Source organism: Schistocerca americana, chromosome 3, assembly GCF_021461395.2.
Source record: "Schistocerca americana isolate TAMUIC-IGC-003095 chromosome 3, iqSchAmer2.1, whole genome shotgun sequence".
Taxonomy (NCBI): Eukaryota; Metazoa; Arthropoda; class Insecta; order Orthoptera; family Acrididae; genus Schistocerca; species Schistocerca americana.
In genome coordinates, this window is record NC_060121.1 from 897,122,001 (window position 1) to 897,134,036 (window position 12,036).

A 12,036-nucleotide genomic window follows, 5' to 3' on the forward strand; every position below is an offset into this window, starting at 1 on the left:
TCTGCAGCAGCCAGAATTTATCACTCGCTGGTAGTCATATGTACATAACTAGAAAGTTCTGAATTTTGCTGTCACGTAATGCCGGTACCGTAAGTTTTTCACTTCACCTGAGTGAATCTTTCTTGGTGAATATCGAACTTCTTCGTTATAACAAGACCAAATATTGTCTTGCTCCTCAGACAAGGAATATGTAACAATATGTAAGCTTTTTGGTTTTATTTAACGCGGATGTGACCAACTTCGATTAGATTATTTCTGTGGAGTGTACACCCCAACATTTTAAATTCTGTAGTAAATGCGACTGGAAGCAAAGGACAGCTTTAAACCCAGCAAAGTGAGCACCTACAAACCTTTCCACTGACGACGACATTCAAAAAGATAAAGGCAAGACACATAAGGCTGATGAAATTAGATTTATTCAGTTGCAAATAGATCGACCTAACGTGACAGTTATCAGTGTAATATTACTCGCAACTGAGGACGACAGAACAAAAGTGAAAGAGGCTTCCTTCTTAGTTATGTTAAATGCGGACATTAACAGCGAAACTGTCGCGGTGTGTAGTCTCCAATGATCTCTCAGGCCGTCTGTAGTCTCATTTCTATTTAGTTTATTTAAATTTATTTACTATGTTAGCGGAACTTGTAGAGTGCAACAAGAACGAGCAAAACAGTACTTTCAAATAACCGTACGTAAAAATTAATTTAATACTTGACCCTCGGTAAAGTTTTGGTGATCCTTACCACGATACAAATGTTTCAGCATTATTCCATCTGTGTGCGCTGAAGTGAAAGGTTATTCGTTTCCGTTATGAAGTGCTTCGTATTGCCACAACCTGCTATAACTGCTACATTGCCTGAGACACAGAGCAGTACGTCGTGGAAGGAATTGGCGACTTAGCAGTGTAGCGTCCTGTGGTCCACTGCAGACGTGGGTGGAAAACAGTTAGCTACAGAGGCGGGCGCAATGGTGAGGCTGCTATCTCGGTGCGTGCGTGGACCGCTTCATATGGTGACCGTGCAGTCGATCTTTACCGGAGTTTCCAACGCTTCGTAATAATGTGGGAGGTGGTGTGTATCGGGTGAAAGTTTGAAATTTCTTGTAATCCCTAATCTTTTCGGACAATTTCAGCATACTGTAATCACAAAATCTTGACTGGAACAAAGCTTGTATGAAATTAAAGTCGCTTGTGGACATATAGCATTAGTGGAAGTCTAGAGCATTTGTTGGAAGTATGAGATTCGGTATATATAAAAATAAACTGAATTACGTAGAACACCGGTACACCTTTAGGGTAATTTTGGGCAGCAAGTAAGGTGATCAAAATATCAGTTTTTTTGTATTCTGAACGTGCAGCAAGCACACAAAAGAATTCCCTCTGTCAGAAATGTTACAAATTTAGAAAAAGAAGCGACAAAGAATGAATCTACTGTCTATACCAATAAAAATTAAGAGTGCTCACATACTCAGAAAATAGTTTGGAATTATGAACAAATGAAAGGGAGTTTGTAGGAGAGCAGTTTTCAAGGAGAATTAACGACTTCATTTTACTGCTTTTGATGTCAGTGACTGTATTGAGAATGAAATTTTCACTCTGCAGCGAAGTGTGCACTAATTTGAAACTTCCTGGCAGAGTAAAACTATGTGCTGGACTGAGACTCGAACTCGAGACTTTTACCTTTAATGGACAAGTGCTCCACCGGCTGAGCTTACCCAAGTGGGACTGACGACTTGGCCTCACAGCTTTACTTCCCCCAGTACCTCGTCTCCTACTTTCTAAACATCTCCCAAGCTGTGGTTAAGCCGTGACTCCGCAATATCCTTTCATCCAGGAGTGTTAGTCTTGCAAGTTTCACAGGAGAACTTCTGTGAAGTTTGGAAGCCAGGAGACGAGGTACTGGAGGAAGTAAAACTGTTAGGACGAATTGTACGTCATGATGGGGTAGATCAGTCAGTAGAGCAACTGCTCATGAAAGGCAAAGGTCCCAAGTTAGAGTTTCGGTCTGGAACACAGTTTCAATCTTCCGGAAGTGCCAGGTGTCTGTATTACCAGTAGGCACTACTGGAAACAATTGATGGGTACAGGATGACAACCGTTTACAAAATGCATGTCTGATGCTGTGATACTAATGTCCATCCTAAGTTTTCTGATGCTACTGCTTCTCTGTTGCAGAGATACTTACTACAGACCTATTTAATTTCAGGGGAGTTTTCTCCTGGCGACGAGACAGTGGTGGACAGGGCTGCAGTCACCCCGCTTGGCGCCTCTGGGGCTCTCGCACCTGTACCTCTGCCAGTGTTCCAGCATCTGCAGTGGCTGCATCAGCTGACGAATCTCAGGTACTGTAAAAACTTCGCCATTATGTCGAAGTACTGATGTGATGAATTCGAAGCAAATTTTTATATTTTTATTTACATTAGATTCTCTTTTTAATTTATCAGTCTGTTGTGTACCATTACCTAGTTAACAATATGTTAGGTGCTCATTCTGCAATAAATAAATAACCAAATAAAGTAAAAAATAAATGTAAGTGCAAGCCACTGAAATTTAATATAGATAGTTAGAGGGAGAATTATGTATTTTCTACTTTAGGTTCTAAATAATGTCTATCTTATGGCAGGGAGATACGAAGCAGTTTACGGATGTAATTGCGAGCAGCTCGGCGTTGATTCTGCATAGGAGGCCATCTAACTTGCCTGCAAAATGTCCAGACGAAGAACAGAAACACAGGCACGAGTACCAACGAATGGTGGAGGCAGCAAGGAAGAAAGGTATAATACTGTGGTAGTACTGGTTGTGTGTTTAACTGCTTTTATTAATTTTCTCTTTATTGAATGTTTTTGTGTGTTTGAGTTGCTACTTTCTCATTGTTTTCTGATGACCTGTTTGGTTGCTTTCTTCATATCAAATGCATATTTATATTTTCTTCTTTCTTTTATGAATTTGATGTTTTCTGTTCCATGTGGCATGTTTACATCTACATTTTTTACACATACAGTAATTCCTTGTTCCTTATTAATTCTTTCTTTGACATGCTCCACAATATTTATTTAAAGTTAAATTTCAGTGTGTTGGCTTAAGTCACAGATGCACTGTCATAAAGAATATAAAAATCATTGCATCAGCTAAAAATTTTTCAGTGCCTCACTTCTAGTAGTCCCTTCAGTTTGTGTTATTGCTATGTTGGTATTCCTGCACAGTAACTATGTCCTTAATATTTGCCCAAATGTGGTCCAATCCAGATGACATCTTCTTCTCCCTTCCTGTCTTTTACAAGTGTACCTATTCATATTGTGATTTCTGAATGTTATAATTCACTGAAGACTGTTGAACTTCAGAAGATTTCTTGTCACTTTTTTGCTAGCCAGTATTCTTCAACAGTTTCACTATTTTTCTCCTGCCCTTTTGTGATCTTCCGCAGTGACAACATTTTCATTCCTTTGTGCCAGATTTAATTAATTCTTTAATTTTTTTTGCTCATACAGCCTTGTCTGCTTATTTTTATATACCCATATACTGGCATGATGATGGTGATTCTTTTCATCTCTGAGCCAAGTGGTTCTGCCATTTTGCTCTTAGTAACTACCTAGTGTCCCATTTTCATGTCCATAATTACAACAACAACATTATAACACCAGTATAAGTTTGTAGGCTTCTGTGGCCAGTGTCATTTTGGATAAAATAATTTTGGGTATTGGGCTGTGGCATTCTAAACTACTAAAAGAACTAAATTGCTGATGTTTCAGTTGACTTGCTGTGGTCTGCTTCAGAGCAGTTCATCAGTGAACTGCCCTGAAAAGGACCGCAGCAAGTTGGTCGAAACATCAGCAATTTGTTTTAGTAGTTTTACATGATGTAGCCTAATACCCAAAATTATAGCACTAGTTTACAAAATAATATTTAATAATTATTACCCTGTATTTGCCACCAACTGTCTTTCCTCTAATTTTATAAAAGGTAAAATTTAATTCAGAAAATTATTAAAATTGCAAAGAAGTAGAAATGATAACAAGTATTTACCTCGGAAGGTATAACTTCCTGCACTGTTGGTAAATGGAATACGGCACTTAAAATTTCTGAAAAGGTTTCCTCCTCCACAAACAAAGGCGGAATTGGTTGTAGGTGGTGGAATTGGAAGGGAAGGGAGGAGTAGAGGTGAGGGGGAGAAGTGTGACAGGTCAGTTTAGATCCAATGTAAAAAGACATTACCTGACCTTGTCCAAGTGACAGAGGACAGAGGGAATTTGTGCAAAAATTTTGGCAAAGAGTGTCAGGTTATTGTAGTAGATGGACCACAGGGAACTGCCTGGCTAAGGATAGTAATTGCAGCAGTAGGGATGATCTGGATGTAATAGGAGTTGCAGCTACACACACAAATGTGAGTTTTGTGGAGGTCCTGCAGCACCATAACCAGCCCTGGGTTAACACTACTGTGAGATGCTGCTGACTATAATGAAATCCCACACGAGTGCAGTGCCTATTGCTACAATTCGGAATGGGAATATACTAGATATAGTCCCCACCAGAACAGGAGAGGGAAAGATAAGTTGGCTGCACTTCTTGCAGATAATTACAGGGGGTCACCATCACTCTAAGGAAGATCCCTGTGGTTACTGGTGTCAGAGAAGTACCTCTTCATATTACAATCAGGATTCAGGTGCCCTGTTTTGAAAGAAGTCAGAATAACAGAAGAGTCCAACAGAATGCTTAAGAATGTGCAGAAACATAAAGTTAGCTTACTTCATCACAATATTAGAGGATTGAGTGATAAGATAGAAAAGCTTCTTGTCTGTCTGGAAAATTTAGAGAGTTCTGAAGAGATTGAAGAGATTGACATCCTGTGCCTACCTGAGCACCATGTAATCATGAGGTTATATAACTTACGTATGAAAGATTACACTCTAGCAGCTTACTCATGTGGAACTGATATTGGAAAGGAGTGGTTGTTGCATATATTCAGACAGAACACATGGTCAAAAATTGGCCAGGTGCGAGGAGGACTCAACCACTGAGGGTTCAGTATAGATTTAATTATGCACACAGACATTTATCCTTTCTGGGAAATGAGAAGCTCAAAGATTGTTGGATGTTGTTGACATTGATACTTACAAGGTATCGGTCTGAGGAATTCCAAGTCTTTTGAGGATGTTTTAATTTAAAGTTTGAACTCAGATAACAAATGACAAAAGAAATAGTTTTGCTGTGTTTTGTAATTACAAATTAACAATTTCCTGATTTTTCCTTTACTTTTTCTGTGAAATCTTGGTTCTTTTCAAGTTTCATGATTCTAGACCAACGCGAAGTACCTTTAATGAGTGAGTTTGTCAGTACCAAAATATGTGACAAAAGGGCTGTATATTTTTATTGCATTCACTTAGAAGCTTCAATTTCTTACACTAGCAAGGGACTGTGCACCTTATTAAGTGACATAATTATCAACTTGACTCATTTCTGCTTGCAGAGGCAAAGGTTTTGGACTGACAGGTAGGTAGGTAGGTGGTTGGGTGGGTTCTGTTTGTACCTGTTGAGGTGCAGAATACCAAAAACATAGTAACAAGTAGGTTCTGAAGTAATCAGCACATTAGAAGTTTGTGCTTGTGAATTAATGCTGAAAAATTGCTCACTTTTAATGGTAACTGGGAAATTTTGAAATGTTTGAGGGATCTGGATTCCTTAGTATGCTGTTTGTCAGACAGCAGCAGGTGGTTAATAGTCTGTGGTTAATAGTTCAGTGTAGATTTCCTAAAGGACCCTGATGAGAAATGGATCCTGCAATTTGATCCCAGTGGTTAACTTTAAACTACAGATGGATAAAGACAGTAGTACCCTAGTTGATAATGTTGGTGGTGGTGAAACCCAAAGCAAGAAAACAACTGTTTCCTGGGTAACAAATGTGCTCTATGATCATGGTTCACGCTTAGTTAAAATAAACAACATACTCTTACAGTATGGAAAACCTCAGTGGAAATCAGTATAATTAATGACTCCAGGACAAATGCTTTTAAGAATATCTTCAACTTTTATAGTCCTGTCTTCCTCAGTTGCGTGTAATATTACGGTCCATAAGTAAAAATTATCAATATACTGTAACTTTTAAGAATAGTTTACAAGAGATAACCTGGAATGAAATTTATAATGAACCAAATGCTAACATAAAATTTAATGCATTCCATGAGAGATTCATATCATTATTTCAAAACATATTCCCATGCAAGTTAATCAGAAGAGACATTAAACAGCCATGTAAAATATAATGGATCACTAGAGGGATTAAAGCATCTTGTAAAAGGGAAAGGGAAATTTGGTAAGAACAAGTAGACATGTTGCAATAGTCACACACTGCAAAAACTACTCAGAACTACTCAGAATTACTCAGAAAAGTTATTAAGAAACATATACGATGCCAGAAACCAGTAATTACAAAAACAGACTACAGGCTGTATGGAATGTAGTGAAATGAGACAAGACAACATGCCGAAAATCAAGGTAACACCACTATTGAACTGAATGGAAGGGCTAGCAGATACAGTTAATCATCATTTCTTAAGCATAGTAGAAAGGATAGGGACAAACAGTTAAAGAGAGATATCACAGCAGTATGTTGGAAAAGGAGCTCTCATAAAATTAAATCTTCTGAATGTGTCACCAGATTCTCTTCTGAAATTAAGAAAATTGTGTTATTTTCTCAAGACTAAAAGCTCTTCTGGTTTTAATGTTGTTTCCAATAGTGTACTTAAAGATTCATTCCCATACAATAACCCCAGTCATGTAAGGCATTTTTTAAAAGAGAGACTGAAACATGCCGTACTCTGAAACATGTTGTAGTCAAACCGCTATTTAAGAAAGTTGATAGAGATGTCAAAATCAGCCAGTCTGTTTCACTCCTGACTTCGTTTTCCAAAATTTTTGAGAAGGTGATCTGAGCAACAATAATATCCTCAACAAATCACAGTTCAGATTTCAGAAGAGTTCTACTGAGAATGCCATTTGCACGTTCACTCACCATATTTTACAAGCATTAAGTAGTAACATAGTGCTAGTGAGTACTCTCTGTGACCTAAGGCATTTGACTGTGTGAATCTCACTAATCTCAGAGATAAATTTAAGTTTCATGAGACTGATGATATAGCCAACCAATGGATAATGTCATACCTAACCAAAAGACTGCAGAAAGTTGTAGTTAGCAATACAGCCAATGTAGTCTGGGGATCTTAGGTCCACTGTTGTTCCTCATACTTCTAATATACAATAATCAGAATTAGTTCTTTTTGTTAATGACCATCAGGTACTTCAGTCCGTGTCAATGAAGATCAGGTAGCAGTTTATTAGCTCCAGATCCAAACGCTGGACGAGTTCCCTCCCTTTGATCTTCTGGTTTAGGGGTCACGCCCCCAGTGGAATGAATAGGGTTTGTGTGGGAGAGAGGGATATCGCTTACCGTGAAGGGGTACGGATTTCCATGGTGGGGATAGCTGCCGTCGTGTAGGGAGTCTGCAATCTTGGTGTGTACTTCCCTAACACAGTTCTTGTTGGGGAGGGGCAGGCACTCGAATGCTCATCTTCTACCTCAATGTCCATAGGCATCTCTTCAGCAGTCTGCATATCTGCTGTTTCCAAGGGGGCTGTCTATTTGCTGTCGGCGGGTGTCCCCGGCTCCATGACCACCTCCCTAGCAACCTGCTTTGTCGCATCAGCCAGGGAGATGGTCGTTTGTGTTTCCATGTATACCCCCATACTGGTGGGGTTCAGCGCCACATCAGGTATCATGTGAGATGCGACATACAGGGCTACCCTCAGTTGTCACCTCGCAATGCATCTCAGAGCCACCATGGCAGATTTGAGCTCGGCAATGGCATCATCGCTGGCTTTCCACAATGTTTCACGGAACACGCCCTCGTTGTCTTTGTTGCGATGCTGCCCGCTTCCCCTGCTTGAGCAGGAGGGCGGAGTGTCCACCTTGTCTTCTTGGGACACCTCTTCATGCGTGGTGACCCCTTCCTGCCACTTCCATGACTTCAGGTAAGCACAGCTGTGCGAATTTGTGGCGTGCACGCCACCACAATTTATGCATGCGGCCGTGGTGCCCCTTGGTTTGTCGCAGTTGCGTGTACCGTGCAGTTTGCCGCACTTCACACATACTACCGCACCGGTGCAGGGCCTGGCTGTGTGTCCCATCTTCTGACACTTATACCACTGTAATTGTGCCACGGGCTTCTTCTTCTTCTTGCTGCAACCATTGCTCCCAACTGGTTTTAGCAGGAGCTCGACGGCAGCAGCAATCTTGCCTCTTCCTCCTTTGCTATGTCCTGACATTGCGATGGGCTAGTGGCTTAATTCCACTGTCAACTGTAATAAATCCAACTGTACAGCTTTTTCTTTGTCATGTTTCTAAGGTACGGGAAAATTTTTATCCCTCTCCTATAAGATTTTCTGGGTCATAGAAGGTTAAGTTTCTTCTCTTCACTCTCCTGTCTCAAAGGAAAGAGTTATTCAGCCTTCTACCCATTCCCCTGATATGTAATTAGCAGATTAAAAAGTGTTTTTATCACAAATGCCACTGTAAGAGTTTAGATTAGATTAGATTCAGTTTTCGTTTCATAGACCCAAAAATGAGATGATTCTTGTGGGTGTGGATCATGTCAAAAAGTATAACATAAAGAACATAGGACATTTGAATATAATACTCACTAGTCAGCAGGTTGTCACAATATGTGAGTACACTGAAATTGCTAATATTTACAGAATTAATACCCTGTGAGAATAAAACATAGTTATGCACTTTTACTAAGTTTATCATACACAAAATACCTACTCTTGACTTATGGCCAAGTGCTGTCAAAATTGAAATTTAACAGACATTTTTACTTCATCTGGTCCAACAGTCTCTGTTAAGATATTCATCTATAGAATATAAAGAGTTGCCCACTAAAAAGTTTGTTTAAACTGTGCTTTATCTGAAACTAAGTTTTTTGTGGTTGCTGGCAAGGTATTGAAAATGTACACTCCTGGAAATGGAAAAAAGAACACATTGACACCGGTGTGTCAGACCCACCATACTTGCTCCGGACACTGCGAGAGGGCTGTACAAGCAATGATCACACGCACGGCACAGCGGACACACCAGGAACCGCGGTGTTGGCCGTCGAATGGCGCTAGCTGCGCAGCATTTGTGCACCGCCGCCGTCAGTGTCAGCCAGTTTGCCGTGGCATACGGAGCTCCATCGCAGTCTTTAACACTGGTAGCATGCCGCGACAGCATGGACGTGAACCGTATGTGCAGTTGACGGACTTTGAGCGAGGGCGTATAGTGGGCATACGGGAGGCCGGGTGGACGTACCGCCGAATTGCTCAACACGTGGGGCGTGAGGTCTCCACAGTACATCGATGTTGTCGCCAGTGGTCGGCGGAAGATGCACGTGCCCGTCGACCTGGGACCGGACCGCAGCGACGCACGGATGCACGCCAAGATCGTAGGATCCTACGCAGTGCCGTAGGGGACCGCACCGCCACTTCCCAGCAAATTAGGGACACTGTTGCTCCTGGGGTATCGGCGAGGACCATTCGCAACCGTCTCCATGAAACTGGGCTACGGTCCCGCACACCGTTAGGCCGTCTTCCGCTCACGCCCCAACATCGTGCAGCCCGCCTCCAGTGGTGTCGCGACAGGCGTGAATGGAGGGACGAATGGAGACGTGTCGTCTTCAGCGATGAGAGTCGCTTCTGCCTTGGTGCCAATGATGGTCGTATGCGTGTTTGGCGCCGTGCAGGTGAGCGCCACAATCAGGACTGCATACGACCGAGGCACACAGGGCCAACACCCGGCATCATGGTGTGGGGAGCGATCTCCTACACTGGCCGTACACCACTGGTGATCGTCGAGGGGACACTGAATAGTGCACGGTACATCCAAACCGTCATCGAACCCATCGTTCTACCATTCCTAGACCGGCAAGGGAACTTGCTGTTCCAACAGGACAATGCACGTCCGCATGTATCCCGTGCCACCCAACGTGCTCTAGAAGGTGTAAGTCAACTACCCTGGCCAGCAAGATCTCCGGATCTGTCCCCCATTGAGCATGTTTGGGACTGGATGAAGCATCGTCTCACGCGGTCTGCACGTCCAGCACGAACGCTGGTCCAACTGAGGCGCCAGGTGAAAATGGCATGGCAAGCCGTTCCACAGGACTACATCCAGCATCTCTACGATCGTCTCCATGGGAGAATAGCAGCCTGCATTGCTGCGAAAGGTGGATATACACTGTACTAGTGCCGACATTGTGCATGCTCTGTTGCCTGTGTCTATGTGCCTGTGGTTCTGTCAGTCTGGTCATGTGATGTATCTGACCCCAGGAATGTGTCAATAAAGTTTCCCCTTCCTGGGACAATGAATTCACGGTGTTCTTATTTCAATTTCCAGGAGTGTATATTCCTGAGTATTGGACCCCTGTTTGGATCAAGGTAAATAATTTTAGGTCTTTACATAGATTATCATTCCTAAAATTGATACTGTGTATTGAACTATTGATTGGAAATAGAAACACATGATTTGTAACAGGTTTCATTAAGGAATAAATATACTGACAAGCAGTGATTAGAATGTCCGGTTCCTTGAACATGTTTCTACATTTACACCACAAATGCATCTTATTGGATGCTTTTGCACACTAAAATCTTCTGCTTGGTTTGACGAGTTACCGCAGAATATTGTTGCATATGACGACATAGAATGAAAGTAAGCAAAGTAAGTAAGTTTTTTTTAAATATTTGTATCTCCTACATCTGACATCATTTGCTTTGTAAATACAGATTTGTTTAGGCACTTCAGCAAGTCTGTGTTATGCCCTTTCCAACAGAATTTATTATTGAATTGTAATTCCAGAAATTGAACACTGTCCACCTTGCCAGCAACCACAAAAAACTTAGTTTCAGATAAAGCACAGTTTAAACAAACTTTTTAGTGGGCAACTCTTTCTATTCTATAGATAAATTTCTTAACAGAGACTGTTGGACCAGATGGTGAATTAAAATTACTTTCCATATGTTACAAACTTTAATATTGGAGAGGAGGGGGTAGCAAAAGTATAGTGTTGCATGTAAGCTAGATGAAAGCCGTTGATCATGTGATATGCAACACATCAGTCTACCAGCTTAACAGTTTGTTTCACTACAATCCATTTACTGGTAAATCAGTCACACTCTTGTTGTTTATGCTAGTACTGGTGAAGGTTTGATTGCAGATGACAATGACATTGTGTGCCACTGCACTTAGTATTTAAAATATACACTCCTGTCTGGAGAATCTCCATCTCCACCAGCATCCATCTTATTATATGATGCAAATTACTGACACACATCCTAATCCAGTTGATTCCAAATTTAGAATTCCATTCATGTTCTGTTTTATTTTGCATGATTAAAACTGTGCCAGACTGGGACTCAATCCAGAATCTTACCTTCTTGTGGGCAGTGTTCTTACCAACTTACGTGAACCAGGCACAACTCGCAACCTGTGCTCACAGCTGTACTTTTGCCAGTACCTCTCTCGTACCTTACCTTCCAATCTTCAAATGTTCTCCTGCATATACACTTTTAATTTGCCATGTGGTTTCCAAACAGCACACTCTCTGCTGCAGAGTGAAAGATTCATTCTGACATTGGTTCTTATGTGGAATCGTCCTGAATTTTTATGTCAGCTTAATTTTCTCATTTATTAAAGTCACCCCTGAAGCCAGACCAACTTGCTTAATCCATATGTTTAAGTCCTTGAACAATATTTTGATAGATGCAATCTCCTTAAGCCAACGAGAAGACAAAAATCCATTTTCTTACTTGTGCTGTCTAAGCCTTCTTTCTAAGTTTGCTCTTCCTTTTTCCCCTCCTATATATCATCACAAAGAATGCTATGAGAAACAAAAGTTAAAGATTCAGAATGAGTAACTGTTTAAACTGTGTGTGTGTGTGTGTGTGTGTGTGTGTGTGTGTGTGTGTGTGTGTGTGTTTTGCTTCAACAGTAATAGGTTAAGGCTGAAAATACATT

At 41.2% G+C, this 12,036-nt stretch overlaps 1 protein-coding gene across 1 annotated transcript in view; it reads left to right on the top strand.

Moving 5' to 3' along the window:
• LOC124607371 (TBC1 domain family member 12-like) overlaps positions 1-12,036 on the top strand; it is a 325,279-nt gene that overhangs the window by 265,055 nt on the left and 48,188 nt on the right. The window contains exons 2-3 of the mRNA XM_047139684.1: positions 2,203-2,338; positions 2,620-2,770. Coding sequence (XP_046995640.1) covers positions 2,203-2,338; positions 2,620-2,770 — 287 coding nt within the window. The remainder of the gene's footprint in view (positions 1-2,202; positions 2,339-2,619; positions 2,771-12,036) is intronic.